This window comes from Eptatretus burgeri, chromosome 7 (genome assembly GCF_056783735.1).
Source record: "Eptatretus burgeri isolate ZD-2024b chromosome 7, Ebu_testis_v1, whole genome shotgun sequence".
NCBI lineage: Eukaryota > Metazoa > Chordata > Myxini > Myxiniformes > Myxinidae > Eptatretus > Eptatretus burgeri.
The window spans coordinates 987,611-1,007,275 of NC_140967.1; the positions used below are offsets into that span (position 1 = coordinate 987,611).

At 44.3% G+C, this 19,665-nt stretch overlaps 1 protein-coding gene across 1 annotated transcript in view; it reads left to right on the plus strand.

Moving 5' to 3' along the window:
- Positions 1 to 6,788: 6,788 nt before the first annotated feature.
- PSMA3 (proteasome 20S subunit alpha 3) overlaps positions 6,789 to 19,665 on the plus strand; it is an 87,135-nt gene continuing 74,258 nt past the window's right edge. The window contains exons 1-3 of the mRNA XM_085887210.1: positions 6,789 to 6,940; positions 17,241 to 17,323; positions 17,744 to 17,867. Coding sequence (XP_085743336.1) covers positions 6,920 to 6,940; positions 17,241 to 17,323; positions 17,744 to 17,867 — 228 coding nt within the window. The 5' untranslated portion in view covers positions 6,789 to 6,919. The remainder of the gene's footprint in view (positions 6,941 to 17,240; positions 17,324 to 17,743; positions 17,868 to 19,665) is intronic.

Sequence of the window (19,665 nt, forward strand, 5' to 3'; positions counted from 1 at the left end):
CATCATTATAAGTACCACCAATCAAATCACAGTGAATTAATACCGAATTTATACTTGAGGATATTTGAATGACATTATCACTGTAAAATGTCCCATTAGTTTCAATCTTTTTTCAGGAGAAACCCAATAACTCTCTAAATGAATTTAATTATCAATTGTGAAATCAACCTTGTCGTTATTTTTAATTTTATCGTTGAATTCATTTGATACTTTCATATGTGTATTATCGAGTATCTAAATCCCTGAAATTCTGTATTTTTTGAGAAATTACAGGGAAAAAAACATTAATCTTGTTCATGAACATGCTGTCATTTACCTTTGTTTGATTCTTTGAAAGTATCTTCAATAACAACAGGGGAAATATCATGACATTGATCAAACTACATAAATCCGTCCAAATTCGGTATTTTTTTCATTTGGGGGGTGGGGTAACATTGTCTGCGATACTGATCTTTATATACAACATACAAAAAAGAAATTTAGATTTTTGGATTTCTTAATAAATTTGTTAAACACTTATGTAATTATATTGTTTGAGAACTTTTATTTACTTTCCACAGTAAATGATAGGCAAATACTTTTTCTAAAGGCGGTATGATTTATCACACAGGAAATACACTGATGTACAAGTGTCACCAATGACATACCTTTCAACCTCGGCATCTTTTTTATTTTTTTTTTGTATACCTTTTCGAGGCTTGTACGAGAGCTAATACACAGCACACATCAAGGGGGGCATGAGACAGGAGGGGAGAGAGTGGGAAGGACAAAATAGTGGGGAACAGAGACATTTGGAGATCTGTGGAAGGGAGAGGGATGGGACAAGGAACATGGGGAATAGAAGATGGACATTACAGGGACTTTCAGGAAGGAAAGCAGGGAATTTGAAGGAGGTGGGTTTGGGTGGATTATCGGGGGTAGAAAAGATCGAGGATTTGGATGGGGGTGATAAGAGGTGGTGGTGAACAGCTGTTTTGAAGGCCTGGAGGGAAGAATGGGAATGAATAGAGTGAGGGAGTTTATTCCTAAGGTGGGAAAAAAGAGGAATGAAAGAGTGAAGGTGAGCAGCGATTCGTGATTTTGGTAGTTTTACCAGAAGGGGGTTGTTGACGGACCTTGAGCGCCCTGCGGAAATGTGGTGGGGACAAATTACAGAGAGAGCAGGGGGGTGAGGCTGGCGAGGAGACGGTAGAAGACAGAAAGACCACCGACCAACCTGCGGTGATTGAGTGAGAGGCCCAAAGACTCAGCCTCATTGCGGGAGATGCCAATGATCCGTTTTGTTGTACACCGCTCGTTCCCAATTCTTTATCTTGGTGATGCATGCAGTCATTACAGGGTGCCGGAGGAATGGAATCCTCCATTTTCTTGTTTGTTTGGCCGGCCGATATCTCAGCCATCCTTTGACCGAAGAAGCTGATTTGGGGACAAAAGTGAAGATGTGCTTTGGCAAAAACGGTATTTTTCATTTTTTGATTAATCAATTAGTTTAATTACTTAATTGTTATCGATTCATTAATTACTTTTTTTTTCTCATCTGGCTAATATGTCAAACACCCTTTGAGCTTGGAAACTGATATTTGGACATGACAGTGACCAAGTGATTTGGCTATAAAGGGTATTTTTGATTTATTGATTAATCAATTAATTATTCATTTTTTGATGGATTACTTAATTTTCAGAGTTACAGATTCAGATGAAACACTGGTGGTTTCGGTATTCTATTAGGCAACTGATTGAAAAATCAATTATTTTACGACGATTATTTATTGTAATTACTCAATCACTGAATGAATCAATCATTGCAACCGCTCACTCCAAATCCGTCTCCATATGCTGCACGGTGAGTATCATTTGTACACATTCACCTCAGAAGTACGTTTACATTTGTACACATTCACCTCAGAAGTAAGTTTACATTTGTACACATTCACCTCAGAAGTACGTTCACATTTGTACACATTCACCTCAGAAGTAAGTTTACATTTGTACACATTCACCTCAGAAGTACGTTTACATTTGTACACATTCACCTCAGAAGTACGTTTACATTTGTACACATTCACCTCAGAAGTACGTTTACATTTGTACACATTCACCTCAGAAGTACGTTTACATTTGTACACATTCACCTCAGAAGTACGTTTACATTTGTACACATTCACCTCAGAAGTACGTTTACATTTGTACACATTCACCTCAGAAGTACGTTTACATTTGTACACATTCACCTCAGAAGTACGTTTACATTTGTACACATTCACCTCAGAAGTACGTTTACATTTGTACACATTCACATTTGTACACATTCACCTCAGAAGTACGTTTACATTTGTGCACATTCACCTCAGAAGTACGTTTACATTTGTACACATTCACCTCAGAAGTACGTTTACATTTGTACACATTCACCTCAGAAGTACGTTTACATTTGTACACATTCACCTCAGAAGTATGTTCACATTTGTACACATTCACCTCAGAAGTACGTTTACATTTGTACACATTCACCTCAGAAGTACGTTTACATTTGTACACATTCACCTCAGAAGTACGTTTACATTTGTACACATTCACCTCAGAAGTACGTTTACATTTGTACACATTCACCTCAGAAGTACGTTTACATTTGTACACATTCACCTCAGAAGTACGTTTACATTTGTACACATTCACCTCAGAAGTACGTTTACATTTGTACACATTCACCTCAGAAGTACGTTTACATTTGTATACATTCACCTCAGAAGTACGTTTACATTTGTATACATTCACCTCAGAAGTACGTTTACATTTGTATACATTCACCTCAGAAGTACGTTTACATTTGTAAACATTCACCTCAGAAGTACGTTTACATTTGTACACATTCACCTCAGAAGTACGTTTACATTTGTACACATTCACCTCAGAAGTACGTTTACATTTGTACACATTCACCTCAGAAGTACGTTTACATTTGTACACATTCACCTCAGAAGTACGTTTACATTTGTACACATTCACCTCAGAAGTACGTTTACATTTGTACACATTCACCTCAGAAGTACGTTTACATTTGTACACATTCACCTCAGAAGTACGTTTACATTTGTACACATTCACCTCAGAAGTACGTTTACATTTGTACACATTCACCTCAGAAGTACGTTTACATTTGTACACATTCACCTCAGAAGTACGTTTACATTTGTACACATTCACCTCAGAAGTACGTTTACATTTGTACACATTCACTTCAGAAGTACGTTCACATTTGTACACATTCACCTCAGAAGTACGTTCACATTTGTACACATTCACCTCAGAAGTACGTTTACATTTGTACACATTCACCTCAGAAGTACGTTTACATTTGTACACATTCACCTCAGAAGTACGTTTACATTTGTATACATTCACCTCAGAAGTACGTTTACATTTGTATACATTCACCTCAGAAGTACGTTTACATTTGTATACATTCACCTCAGAAGTACGTTTACATTTGTACACATTCACCTCAGAAGTACGTTTACATTTGTACACATTCACCTCAGAAGTACGTTTACATTTGTACACATTCACCTCAGAAGTACGTTTACATTTGTACACATTCACCTCAGAAGTACGTTTACATTTGTACACATTCACCTCAGAAGTACGTTTACATTTGTATACATTCACCTCAGAAGTACGTTTACATTTGTATACATTCACCTCAGAAGTACGTTTACATTTGTACACATTCACCTCAGAAGTACGTTTACATTTGTACACATTCACCTCAGAAGTACGTTTACATTTGTACACATTCACCTCAGAAGTACGTTTACATTTGTACACATTCACCTCAGAAGTACGTTTACATTTGTACACATTCACCTCAGAAGTACGTTTACATTTGTACACATTCACCTCAGAAGTACGTTTACATTTGTACACATTCACCTCAGAAGTACGTTTACATTTGTAAACATTCACCTCAGAAGTACGTTTACATTTGTACACATTCACCTCAGAAGTACGTTTACATTTGTACACATTCACCTCAGAAGTACGTTCACATTTGTACACATTCACCTCAGAAGTACGTTTACATTTGTACACATTCACCTCAGAAGTACGTTTACATTTGTACACATTCACCTCAGAAGTACGTTTACATTTGTACACATTCACCTCAGAAGTACGTTTACATTTGTATACATTCACCTCAGAAGTACGTTTACATTTGTATACATTCACCTCAGAAGTACGTTTACATTTGTACACATTCACCTCAGAAGTACGTTTACATTTGTACACATTCACCTCAGAAGTACGTTTACATTTGTACACATTCACCTCAGAATTACGTTTACATTTGTACACATTCACCTCAGAAGTACGTTTACATTTGTACACATTCACCTCAGAAGTACGTTTACATTTGTACACATTCACCTCAGAAGTACGTTTACATTTGTACACATTCACCTCAGAAGTACGTTTACATTTGTATACATTCACCTCAGAAGTACATTCACATTTGTACACATTCACCTCAGAAGTACGTTTACATTTGTACACATTCACCTCAGAAGTACGTTTACATTTGTACACATTCACCTCAGAAGTACATTCACATTTGTACACATTCACCTCAGAAGTACGTTTACATTTGTTTACATTCACCTCAGAAGTACGTTTACATTTGTACACATTCACCTCAGAAGTACGTTTACATTTGTACACATTCACCTCAGAAGTACGTTTACATTTGTACACATTCACCTCAGAAGTACGTTTACATTTGTACACATTCACCTCAGAAGTACGTTTACATTTGTATACATTCACCTCAGAAGTACGTTTACATTTGTACACATTCACCTCAGAAGTACGTTTACATTTGTACACATTCACCTCAGAAGTACGTTTACATTTGTACACATTCACCTCAGAAGTACGTTCACATTTGTACACATTCACCTCAGAAGTACGTTCACATTTGTACACATTCACCTCAGAAGTACGTTTACATTTGTATACATTCACCTCAGAAGTACGTTTACATTTGTATACATTCACCTCAGAAGTACGTTTACATTTGTATACATTCACCTCAGAAGTAAGTTCACATTTGTACACATTCACCTCAGAAGTACGTTTACATTTGTACACATTCACCTCAGAAGTACGTTTACATTTGTACACATTCACCTCAGAAGTACGTTTACATTTGTACACATTCACCTCAGAAGTACGTTTACATTTGTACACATTCACCTCAGAAGTACGTTTACATTTGTACACATTCACCTCAGAAGTACGTTTACATTTGTACACATTCACCTCAGAAGTACGTTTACATTTGTACACATTCACCTCAGAAGTACGTTTACATTTGTACACATTCACCTCAGAAGTACGTTTACATTTGTACACATTCACCTCAGAAACCCACCACTCCGTCCCACTCCCGCTCCACGTGCTGCACGGCGGCAATGTCGAGCGCTGGAGGATTTATTTATATATTTATTTATTTATTGATTGATTAATTAATTAATTATGAGGGCGGTGTATTTTGAACGTTCCACTACTTGTTTATTTGTGAACAAAATATCTCCAAAAGTCGTGGACAGATTTGGATGAAATTTTGTGGAGACCTGAGGCACGCAACAAGGACGAAATGGTTCGATTGTGGTGAAGATCCGAATCCGGATCTCGATGTGAGAATTGTTTGTAAACTGATTCTTCACCATTGAGAGATGGGGCCGAAAACGACGTTCCGCATGATATCTCCAAACATGGTGCACGGATTGCCATGAAACCTGGTGGGCAGGTCGGGTGTGCAACAAGAACAAGGCGATTAAATTTCCCATCAGGTCCGAATCCCCATGTGGCCTCCCGGTGGGATACAAAACATAAACGAATGAGCCTGGTGGAGGTGTATGCTCTGTACAGGGGGTGAATGTAGTGAATGCATGGAATGGTCTCCCTCCCTGGAAAGGTCGTGGCAGCAGAAACAGCAGATAAGTATAAATTGGAATGAGATCGGTACCTGGAGGTTATGGGGATAGAGGGGTAGTTTGAGCATTGATGGGTGATCGTGTGTGCCGAGTGGTGGTGTTTTCTGGTGTCGATGCGATGGAGGCATGATGGGCCGTTTGGCCTTCCCCTGAGTTCGAATTTCCTTGTGCATGATGATGATGATGATGATGATGATGATGATGAACGTGATGACGTCACGCAGACACTCCGAAAACAGTCAACAAGACTGGAAAGATTATAAACGGTGCGAATTTGTCGTCACCATCGCCATCTTGGGAGGTCCATTCGGAGCACATATATTTCGACTCGCGCAGAGCCCGCGGTGAATCATTCACTGCGCCGAGCAACATGGCGGCGAATGCGTCACAGAGGGGCTTCTTCTTCTTCTTCTTCTTCTTCTTCTTCTTATTCTTCTTCTTCTTCTTCTTCTTCTTCTTCAGCTTTGCGGACGGGTCGCTATAATTTTGTTGGGGCGTAACTGTGCCGCTGATGTCGTGCCCCTCTACCAGTTCACATTTCGCCGACCTCGGAAGGATGACAGGCTGAGTCAATCCTACCTGGTGTTAATTCATCGGTAAAGGGTCTCGATCTCAGGACCCTGACATCCCAAACCAGCCACCCGAACCACTAAGCCAACACCAGGCTAAAGAGAAGGGGATGTGCGGTGGCGACATAATGGTGCGTCCATCATCAATAACAATAATCTTTCTGGTCGTGTGCACAATTCAACGAGACACAAACTGCTCAACCAATCGCACCGTTCGATACTCAGCAACCAATGGCTGCACTCGTTGCTGCTACACCCATCTCCACCAATCGCTGCGCTCGTTGTTGCTACACCCATCTCCACCAATCGCTGCGCTCGTTGCTGCTTGTCGACGTAATTGGCAGAGCGTGAAGAGAAATGAGCTCAATCGGCACCGGGGTGAGTGTTGTGTGAATGAAATGAAATGAAATGAAATGAAATGAAATGAAATGAAATGGAGGATAAGTGAGTTGTGATGGCGACAGATTTGCTTGGTCCGAACTTGCGGCGACTTATCCAGTGGAGCTCGTGGCGCGAACCCTTCCTTGTTTGGCACAGTCATGGTGCTTTCGGCCTTTGGCCTTGCTCTGTGCTGTTTCTTTTCTCGGTGTGATGGAGGCGGAAACATTGCACCGCACAGATCGTTGTGTGTGACACGTTCCGATACACAGTGTGTGAGGGAAACATGAGTGAATGGACGCGCGTGTGGTCGGAGAGTTCTCCACATCCGGTAAAAGCCTTGCTCGCCGTGTCTTACACGGTCCTTGTGTCGAGAGTATGTTGAGTCGGAGTCCTCAAAGACCCGTGTGTGGACCCCAGGGCGAGTTGCATCATGCGGAGCTCGCGGTGTCCTGCTCAACACCAGACGGAGCGGTTTGGATCCATTGAGTGAGACGGCTTCACACTCGTCCACAACCGGTACATGACACCCAATTTGGAATCTTGCTGTTGGGTGGTGTGGTCCTGTCTTCGGAAGGGTGGAGCGTTCCTCGATCGCGCACAGCAAAGCCTCGTCGAGCTGGTTCCTTCGTGGTCTCGGAACATTCCGGCCGAGAGGGGACTTTCCAGTCTCAACCATTTCCAGCTCAAGTATTGCAAGGAGACCTCAAACGGACTCCACTGAACGGTAGTATGTGACAGTTCCACTGAAACATTCATGTTGAGCATAAAGAGTAGTTTTCCGTGACCATCCCCCAAGCTTTGAACATTGAACAAGTCCATTACCGTACAATGCCATCATCAGTTCTCCAGTGTTAAGATTTGCATAACCGAGACCACCTTACCACTGTAGTCGTAATGACTTCCACGATCTACACAACCTGGACCACCTTACCACTGTAGTCGTAATTACTTCCACGATCTACACAACCTGGACTACCTTACCACTGTAGTCGTAATGACGTCCATGATCTACACAACCTGGACCACCTTACCACTGTAGTCGTAATGACGTCCATGATCTACACAACCTGGACCACCTTACCACTGTAGTAATGACATCCATGGTCTACACAACCTGGACCACCTTACCACTGTCGTAATGACATCCATGGTCTACACAACCTCAACCACCTTACCACTAGTCGTAATGACGTCCATGGTCTACACAACCTCGACCACCTTACCACTGTAGTAATGACGTCCATGGTCTACACAACCTCGACCACCTTACCACTGTAGTCGTAATGACGTCCATGGTCTACACAACCTGGACCACCTAACCACTGTAGTAATGACGTCCATGGTCTACACAACCTGGACCACCTAACCACTGTAGTAATGACGTCCATGGTCTACACAACCTCGACCACCTTACCACTGTCGTAGTAATGACATCCACGGTGCATTCGGTGCCCATATGGGATTCCATAAACCATAGTATGCATCCGAGCAGCACCAGTACCTCCTGACAAAGGAACTGTACTGCCTTCACCCTCCTGTCTCCAACACATGTACAGGGACTCAGAAGGAGACCTGGTCAACTGAGCAAAACCACGTGGAAAAAGAAGGAAAAAGAAACATCAAGAACAAACATTTCTCCTCCTGGATCTTCAGACTGAAACAGGAAAGGGGAACTTCCGAGCCTTCGGCTTTCTTTGAAGCACAATCGTATTTCTTCCGTGTGCTGCAGTTGAAGAGACTGGGAAGGTTTTTGTATTTCTACTTGTTGGCACAGAGTGAGGGTCCCATGGAAGAACAAGCACAGGGTGGACTGTGCTGAGCGAAGGAGGAAACGGGTGCACCCCAGATGCACAGGACGACGGGTGTGGCTCCCTTTGAGCAGACCTGTGTGGCGCAGACATTTGTTTGTGTTATGTGTGGATTGCTCATGTGAACACGACTTGTCATGGTCGTGTCCATCGACTCATGACGTCCTGACAGTAATGTGTGTCGATGTATCTGACTTCTCATGTGCTCGTGATGATTTGAGTGTTCGGTGAAATTATGACCCTGTGGTTGGAACTCTTAATTCATCGTAAACTGTGTGACTTGAAGGGAATGCCAATGTTATAATGACGTCATTATCATTCGTCCCCTACCGGTTTCACCCAAGGCGACTATTGCTTTGCTCTCCACCTGTCTGTCCCACCTGTGGTTTTGTGACGTTTTCCCATACCCTTAAACGTATTCAACTGAAACTTGCTGCATGGCTTTATTATGTTGGTACAGAACAAGTTTGAGTTTCAGGCATTTCATCATTTTTTCACGGAGTTAAACCCTTTTTGGATCTAGAAAATATCACATTGTAGGGGACACGTGTATTCTTGCTGTTGTTGTTATTAGGGGACCAATTGTACAAATGCTCGGTCTCAGATTGTTATCAGTATTTTCATGGTTATCCTTCTTTCCGCCAAATTTTTGTGGAAGCAGTAGCGTCGGAACCGCTGCTCCGATTAAGTTGAAACTTCCCAGGAATGTCGGGGTGAATGGGAACTCATGCATATTGTTTCTGAGTGTTGATTTCACGATCAACATGGCAACCAGCCTGTATTTCGGTGAAAACTTAAAGAAACCTGCTATCGCAAACCACAAATGCTATCGATTCGATTCTTGTCAGGTTAAGATCGACTGCCCTTGCTGCAAAAAAATTGTACAAGACAACGTCATCAGTGAAGCGGTTTGCCAGCCACGTTGAGGTAAAAAAAAACAAATTTTCCCGATTAACACGAAACATCTTTTGTGGCATCTACACCACAATACGAAGTTAAATATGAAATTTTATTTCGATCAGATTCATGCTCTGGCAGACAAATACAACAAAATGGATGACTATTGATGATGTCATAGGTTACGCCATCTTGGAGTACTTTTCCATGTTGGTATAACCGAACAAAAGCTATTTCTCCAGAACTGCAGTACCAATCAAGTTGAAACTTGCCATGAAATGTTGGGGCAAAAGGGAAATGCCGCCTTCTTTTTTCCCCTAATTTGGATTTTGCAATCACTATGACAACCAGCTTGGATTTAAACAAAAACTAAAAAAAAACCTCTTCTTCTCCAAAACCGCAAGTGCTATCAATTTGATTGTCAGCTCATGATTGACCGACTACCTATGCTGCTGCTGCAAAGCAAAAAAAATTGTACAAGATGATGTCATCAGTTACGTAGTTTGGCTGCCATGTTGGATTAAAGGTGAGAAGACCTTTTTACAATCTTCTTCAAAACCATTCCACCGATTGATGTAAAATTTGCCACATATGATCGAGTACCCCTGGGGAATATATGGGCTGTTAATGATGACGTCATCGGTCAGGTCAGGTCAGGTATGGGAGCATGTGCCAGAACAGCGCGTCGCTGCGTCCACTTTCCGCCGGTACTCCAGGGGCCTCCGTCTGGCCATCCCCCAGGCAGATGCCAGGCCCATCCCCATCTCCTTGAGATGATGGTCAACCTGCTGCAACCATGAGGCACGTGGTCGGCCCACTGGCCTCCTCCACTCATGAGACTCCCTCGCTGAGAGAATCTGGTGAGCAGGATCAGCGTCAGGAAAACGAGCCACATGTCCATACAGCCGCAGCTGACGCTCACGGACTATGCAGGTAACAAATCTCATCCGAGTCTCTCTCAGCAACCGCTCGTTGGACACAAAATCCGACCAGCGATAGCCAAGGATTCTCCGAAGAGACCTGGTACCAAAGGAATTAAGTCTCCGTCTCAGATCCTTGGTCAAAGTCCAAGTCTCGCACCCATAGAGCAAGACTGGAAGTACCAAGGACCTGAAGACTCGGACTTTCGTCCTCCCGCACAGGTACCGGCAGCGCCACACCCCATGATCCAGTGAATCCATGACTCCCCAGGCCCGACCCAGACGTCTATTGACCTCCGGCTCACAACCTGCGGAGACATGAATATCACTGCCAAGGTAAGTGAATCTATCCACGACCTCAACATCCTCACCACAAACAGACACAGACAGGACAGCAGCATCCAAGATGTCACCGAAAGCCTGGATCTTTGTTTTGACCCAAGAAATCCGTAATCCCAACGGCTCCGACTCCTCATTCAGCACCTCGAGGGCCCCCAAGAGGATGTCTAAAGTCTCCGCAAAGATGACTGCATCATCTGCAAAATCAAGGTCCGAGATCTTGACATTGCCAAACGATGCACCGCAACTTGATCTCTCCGACATCCTCCCAAAAATCCAGTCCATACAAGTGCTGAAAAGTGTGGGGGCAAGTACACATCCCTGACGAACTCCAGTAACAACTGGAAATAAGTCAGAGGCGGTACCACCACACTTCACAGCACTCTCAGTACCAGAGTAGAGTTCAGACATCAGATCGATCAGTTTCGGTGGCAGCTCACGAAGACCAAGAATCCTCCAGAGGACATCCCGATTCACTGAATCGAACGCTTTACAGAGATCAACATAGGCTGCAAGCAGCCCCTGCCGAAACTCGTCTGCGTTCAGTGAGGACACGAAGTGCAAGGATACGGTCAATCGTTGACCTCTTTGGTGTAAAGCCTGACTGCTCTGGACGCTGGTGCTCAAGCAGATGGTGGCGAACCCTATCAAGAATTATCCGAGCAAAGACCTTGCCCGGCACTGAGAGCAGCGTCACCCCTCGGTAGTTGTTGCAGTCTTGGCGATCACCCTTCCCTTTCCAGAGAGGGACAACAAGGCCCCTCTTCCAGTCAGTTGGGATGATGCCTGTGTTCCAGGCAGAGCACAAAACTGCATGCAACGACGCGAGTGCAGCATTTCCACCAGCCTTGAGAAGTTCAGCATGGATGCCACAGATCCCTGGAGCTTTGCCCCGTTTCAACTGGTTCACCGCAGCCCGTGTTTCCACAAGCGATGGTGGACCACAGTTGATTCGAGGGTCAGCAACAGGGATTGTAACACCCTTGACGTCCAACTCGACAGCTGGGGGATCAGCCTGGTACAACCGCTCAAAGTAACCGGCCCAGCGGGCCTTCACTTCAGACTCCTCTGTCAAGAGCCTACCACTCTCTGCTCGAACTGCAGTGCTCCGAGGGATGGGCTTGGATGAACGTAATGCGCGAATTCCCCTGTAAGCGGGACGAGAATCACCTGTCCACAGGTGATGCTCTACCCCCTCACAGATTCCTCGCACATAGGCCTCCTTGTCCACCCTCAGTGCACGTACAGTTTTACGCCTCAGCTCCCTGAACAGCTCAGCTCTGCCATTCAGCCTGGCCCTGCGACTCTGGTCAATGGTATCCAGTGTCCCTTGAGAGACAAAATTCTTCTTTGCCCTGCGGTGAACTCCAAGGCATCCACCGGCAACATCAAGGACGGTGGTCTTGAAGGTGCTCCACAACTCTTCAGGACCCCCCAAAGCACCCAGACCCCCCAAGTGTCCACTCAGCCTGTTCGCAAACTCCTCAGCTACTCTCTCATCCCTGAGCTTGGCAACATCCAGCCTAGGCTGGGATGGTACCATTCTCCAGGATTTAAGGTGCAGCTTTAGAGTTGCTACAACAAGCCTGTGGTCAGTATTGAGGAACTGAGCACTCCGGTAGACCCTGCAGTTCTGGATCATCCTCCAACGACCGTCAATGAGGACATGGTCAATCTCCTTTGCCACACCGCCAGCGTTGGAATACCAAGTCCAGCGATGAGCTTGCGGGCGCTGAAACCATGAACCAGCCACCCTAAGTCCATGACTTCTTGCAAAGTCAAGGAACTTAGTGCTATTCTGGTTCATAGTTCCTGACCCATGGGGACCAACACACACCTCATAACCATCCCTATCAGTTCCAGTCGATGCATTGAAATCCCCCAAGACTAGAAGTGTATCTCGTCTGGGGCACTGATCAACCACAGACTCGAGTGTGGCGTAGAATGCATCCTTCACGGTAAGATCACTCGCCTCAGTCGGAGCATAAATAGAGACCAGGGAAATGACACCTAAGGAGTGACGAATCCTTAATCTCATAATACGCTCGTTGACCGGTGTTACCTCAATTATCATTGGGGTCAGCTTATTGGACACAGCTACAGCAACTCCTTGGGTATGGTAACCATCAGAGCGACCAGACCAATAGTAGGTGTAACCACCCACCATTATCTCGCCGCAATCCGGTCTCCGAACCTCAGAGAGAGCTGCAATCCCGATGTCCAAACGCTTGAGCTCAGATGATAACAGAGACAGGTGATCATCCTCTCTTAGGGATAGGACATTCCAGGCACCCACCCGAAGGGACCGCCTCAGGTTAACCCAAAGGAGACCGCCGTCTGGTGTACAACACCTCAGCACCCCTCCCACACTCTCTCCCGCAATCTGACCCAGGGATGTTACCCCGTGGTTTCCCTCCTATCAAAGATTGGGGGTCCCGAAGGCTTTGCCCCAATCCCATCATCCGGTGAGCTGCCCTGCGAAGGGAAGCTGCACAGGAGGTACTCCCACGGAGTGGGTTTTCAGATTTTTTTGCGTTTTTACGTTTTGCGGAATGAAGCGTTTTACGGTGGCTGGAGTGCAAATCCTGCCACCAACCTCCTAATAAGAAGTAACCCAACTGCAGGAGGACGTCCGCAGACACAGTTGGGCACTAGATATGGATGGCCGTTGGCTCACAAGGAGCTCCTCCGCCCTTTGACAGGTTTTGTTTTTAATCCTGCTGGGTGTCCATATCCAAACACCCTCCTCACCAGAAAACCTGGTGGGGGAGACGGTTTAGTCGCCGACAACCCGACCATGGAACAGGTTAGTACAGGTTTACATGGTACCTGTAGCAGGTCACAGATCGAACCTGACCTGACAAAAAATCGGTCACGTGGTTTGAAATTGCCTGTATTGGACCAAGGATGCTTGGGCCCCTGCATCACTTCTCACAGTTTTAATTATTACTATTTACTATTATTACTAAGAATCTTTGGAGTAAGCTTGCAGGTTGTGTATTTTCAAATTTCATGTTTGTATGGGATCTTGTGCATGCAAGTACAGTGCGTGTTTAACCTGAAAGTGTTCTCATGTATACACATACAGTATGAACTAGCAGAGTACCCACCCTACGGGTGATCTTGTTCCAAGCATATAACACGTTCTTCTGATGCACACCTTTATTTGGGCAACTGACAGGTCTCTGTGTAGGCAAAAAAAACCCCCAAAACCCATGAGGTTACATGCATGAAGCAAAAACGTCCCTACTGCTTATAATTCAAAACACCTCACTGTCCTGGAAAACGTGGGACATGAATACTGTACTGTAAATGGTGGAGACCTTTAATAGGGCAAACCTGTAGGTGGCACAACATGATACAAATTTACATAGAGAATTTGTGTCCCACCCCTCAAGTCCACTGGCAAAGATAAAAACATCCCTGTACATTAATTGGGGTCACGCTGATCCAATGTAGTAAGTCTGGATGTAATCGGTCCAGAAATGAAGGACTGATTGTCCTTCATATTGAATATTGAATGTTTGTAAAGGGCATGTGATGTAAAGGGAAGTAGCGTGATGAACGCAAACATAAACACACTGGTGTGTGATTTATCCTAAGGATAAAGGAAGAATGGGGGAGGTGATTGTGAATTTAACGTTCCATCTTTATTTACTTCTAACATTGTTCTTAACAAACGGGACAGAAACAATGCAGGGATGATAGGCTGAATGGCCTCATGGGACAAAATTCCCTGTGTAACGTTAGGATTGGGAAGAAATGGGGAGGGGGATAGAGAGTTGGGAGTGAGGGTGCATAGAGTTGAAATGGGGAGATTGAGATGTTGGGGGGGGAGGGGGATATTGAAGATTTGAGGTTGGAAGGGGAAATAAGTGTTTGGTGCAGCTGAGGTCTTCAAGAAGAAAGGGGAAGAGGTGAACAGAGCTGGGTTGGGAAGGGGTTTGAGGATTTGAATAAAGGGGGAGGGGTGCACAGAGTTTGGGTGTGGTGGTTGCAGGGGTGGGGGGGTGCAGAGAGAGAGCAAAGTTGGGAGGGGGGTTGAGGTGTGTGCGCGTGAGCGCGTGCGTGCGTGTGTTTTTAGGGACCTGAAGTCCCATTTTACATTATGCAGAATTTCCACGGGTCCCAGATTGCCCCGTTGGGTCTTTTGGGTCCACAGTCTTTTGGATCCTCTGGGTCTTCAGGATCTTTTGTGTTCTGGTTATTTGGGGTCCTTGGATCCTCGAGGTATTTTGGGTCCTTGTGTTTGTTGCGTCCTCTGGGTCTTTTGGATACCCTGGGTCTTTTAGGTCCTCTGGGTTTTTTTGGATTCCCTGGGTCTTTTATGTCCTCGGGGTCATTTGGATCCTTTGGGTCTTTTGGATTCCCTGGGTCTTTTGGGTCCTTGTGGTCTTTTTTTGGATTCCCTGGGTCTTTTTCGGTCCTCGTGTTCTTTTTGGATTCACTGGATCTTTCAGGGTCTTTTGGGTCCTTGGGGTCATTTGGATCTTTTTGATTATTTGGGTCCTTGAGGGTTTTTTTGTGTTCTCGTCTTTTTGGTCCTTGTATTTTTGGTCGTCGGGGTCTTGTGTACACTACACGTGTTTGAATCGTGTCTGCAGGCCCTGATGGACGAATCATAAAGGTCGAACAGTGTAAGGGTCGAGTTTTGTGACAGAAATCTTCATCATTTGGACTGGAATGCTGCAGTCCATGCAGTACCTAGCAGATTGGTATGGACCACAAGAGAGCATAAAGAACATGCACAATCCATCCATGCATCGGGACCACACTCTGTGCAGAACGTTGGTGCTGCCTGAGCAGTTTCCTTGGCTATTGGACACAAACCTGGACGAGTTGCCACTCCGACACAGTATACCAGCAAGCCGGCACTCTGCCGACCTTGGAAGAATGACAGGTCGAGTTCACCCCACCTGGTATTAATTCAAAAGATGAGTGGGATTTGAACTCAGGATCCTTGGATCCCAAGCCCACCACCCTAACCATTAAGCCAACACCAAGCATACAATGCATAATGTCGTTCCAAAAAGTTCATAGTGCCGTCCCATGCCACCCCAAACTTTATTCTGTTATGTAAAACCACAACAGATTAAAGGAGGAAAATATTTATATTATTTTGGTTTGGCCTGGTAGTGTTCCCCTCTGAACCCTTGGCTCACTATGAAGGGAACTCTGGTTAAACTATCATTCGAGTTTGTTCATAGTCTCCTTATGCCATTATAATAAATGTAAAAGTACACTCATCTCTACTCGTATCTTTGTCCTACATATGATTTGGATGTACAAATTCCATTATGATCCTGAGATCAATCTTCCCTGTTTGTCTGTTTGCATGTTTGTGTGTTTGTTTGTGCGTTATTCTTTCACGGCCAAGCCCCAGCACTTGGATGCCCCATATTTTAGGGTTAGGAACTTCAGAACCTGGGCAAGATTTTAATCTGTCCCACCCCCTCCCCCACAAAATCCCCCAACCCTCCACAAGGAAATTCTCTATGTATGTTTGTGTTGTTATGAAAAATCATAGAAAAAAATTGGCTTGGCCAATCTCCACAAAACTTTGCAAATGTGCTACGGATACCCAAGGTCAGGACATGGGTACAACACCCCAACCCCCTCCCCCCTGCAAGCCAGTTGTACTGGGACCCCCCCCCCCAAACACTCGGTAGCCCCCTGCTCGTATAATATAAAATTATGTTTGCATTTAATCTGAGCCTGGTGTTGGCGCAGTGGTTAGGGCAGCGGCTTGGGATTCAAAAGGTCCTGAGTTCAAGTCCTGTTGGGCCACTGAATTAATACACCAGGAGATTGACTCAGCCTGTCATCCTTCCGAGGTCGGCGAAATGAGTACTAGGAAACTGGGCCCGGTGTATGCCCCGGGTAAAAATAGGTGTACCATATCCCTGTGTCGTAAGAGGCGACTAGGGTTGCGTCAGGAAGGGCATCCGGCGTAAAACACGTGCCAAATCACGATGCGGATCATGCGGATGATCCGCTGTGGCGACCCCTAACGGGAGCAGCCGAAAGAAGAAGAAGAAGAAGTTTGCATTTAATCTATTGTGTGTATTTGTTTGCTTCTGTCAACACAGGAAGGCGTTGTTGTCTCTGTCCTTCAAAACAATGGTGGACAAAGTCAAGGCCCTCCTTTCATGAACATGTTTAATCATAGCTAGTGTAGAAACGAGCAATCGTTCCTACAATTTTGTCTTCTGCATCAGAGGATGTCCAGTCCTCCGAATACACTCACATTGTTTTCTCTGGCTCTCTTTAAGAAGGTGGTTGTCTGTTCAGACCAATTTGATAACGGTGACTTTGTCTCGACTTGCTTTGCAGTATGACTTGTCAGCATCACAGTTCTCGCCAGATGGACGAGTGTTCCAGGTGGAGTATGCTGTGAAAGCTGTGGAAAACAGCAGGTGAGTTATTTGGGTGTGTCCCCGCTGTCTTTGGTTGTGTTTGAATGCATAACCTCTGGAATGCCGGTCCAGTATCCACTTGTCTGCCACCATACCCTTGTTAGACTAATCAAGCAATCGTGCAATAGACACACCATATTTTGAGATTTTGATTTGAATATTGAATGTTTGTAAAGGGCATGTTTGTACCCTGAGGACACGAGCTTTGCTTATTTTGAACGATGGATTTACGACCTGGATTCTGACGATGTGACGTGATTCTCAAACCTACATCTTACCTTGCCGTATCACATCTAAAGGGCGATTGGTCTTCCTTTTGTATCATCACAAATGACCAAATGTCTGGCCTCATTTGCTCTGACATACTCTGCTGAATCGATTCGTTTGTCGAACGGCTATGTCGTGTGATTGTCGTGACAGCACGGCCATTGGCATCCGGTGTAAAGATGGCGTGGTGTTTGGCGTTGAGAAGCTGGTTCTCTCGAAGCTCTACGAAGAGGGTTCCAACAAGAGGATATTCACCATAGACAGACACATTGGCATGGTGCGTCATTCGCCTCGGTCCTGGAAGATACTTATTCTTTTTGCATGATATCTAAATAAGCACTTTCATGATTGGCTGACATTGTTTTTATGTTGTGGTGATGAATAAATTCAAATCCTGTCACCCCCCCCCCCCATAAAACCAAATGCCCCTCTCGAAGTTATTTTCACCTGTGCATGAGATAATAAAATTGACGCTGTAGTCTGATCTTATTTAGTTGGGAATGTTAATGCAGAAAAGCCATCTCTGGGTTCGTACTAGGGCTGTATGTTGTGCATGCAAAATTGGTAGATTTTTCTCATCTCCCCCACGGAATGTACATTGTATAAACTCTGGTTAAAGGTAGACAACCGATCATTAGTCACTGTGTAATATTCAAGATTGATCGTTCTCAAATTCAAATTACTTGTATTGGCAGAGAACATGCAGCTCATCAAAAGGGACAGGTATCACAGAAGCCTTCAAATCTGAGACGTGGATGCATGCATGTAACATGTACGCAAGCAACAGAGAGTGGCAGTCATTACATGTACACTACCATACACGAGGCTTGGGGGGAGAATCGACTGTGTGTGTGTTTGTGTGCGTGCATGCATTCCTGATTTATGGGGAGGAATGGTGGGGGATTGATACATTACACAAGGGAGGGGTATATTTTATACATTTTATATGCTTCAACACTGCATGAGACCTCTTGATAAAGCTGATTTATGTTTATCCTACACGTTTATTACCTCCTCCACCAAAGGTGAATGAGGTTATGTTTTCACTCCTGTCTGTTTGTCTGTGTGCAGGATATCTCAAAAAGTTATGGACGAATCCGGATTAAATTTGGTCGGCAAGTTGGGTTTAATATTGGTAAAACTACCAAAATCAAGAATCATTGCTCACCTTCACTCTTTCATTCCTCATTTTTCCCACCTCTGGAACCAACTCCCACACACTCTTTGATACCACTCTTCCCTCCAGGTCTTCAAAACAGCTGTTCACCACCATCTCCTATCTTCCACCATCCAAAACTATGATCCTTTCTATGCCCATTAATCCACCCAAACCCACCTCGTACAAACTCCTTATTTTCTTTCCTGAAAGTTCCTGTAGTACCATCTTTTTATACCCCATGTTCCCCGTCCCATCCCTCCACAGATCTTCTATTGTCTTTGTCCCCCACTGTTTTGTTCTTCCCTCTCACACCCCTCTTGTCTTCTGCTCCCCTTGTTGTACGTTCTATTTTAGCTCGAAAAAGCCTTGACATTGTATGAAAAAAAACTTTTTATAAACCGACCAAAACTGGTCTTTATAGTGATGATCCACTACCCTTGCTGTATATGTTTTAATGTAACAATGACGTCATCAGTCATGTGGTTTGGCAGCCACATTGGTTTCAAGGAAAATATAAACAAGGACAAATGTGTCCAAGAGCCACGTCCTCAAGGTTTTGTCGATACCAGAAGAAGAAGAAGAAGAAGAAGAACGCGGAGTTGTCTTAGAGCCAGCGTTCGCAACGCGATGCAGCTAATAATAAAAAAAAACAGATAAATATATAAATAACAACAACTTCCGATATTTTGTCACGTGCCTTGATGGAGCCAATAGCGAGACCCGTCATGGAGGCTCCTCGTTCATGACGAGAAAATAGTGTATTTACGAAATTACAACACATTAAATGGAATAATCTTTAAATAGTAACGTGAACTTTTCGAAACTTTAAAGAAAATGTCCAAATGTATTTAAAAGTTGATGATAGACGCTCTCAAAAGGCACACTCAATGCGAGGATGTGTACAGGTATTTAGTAT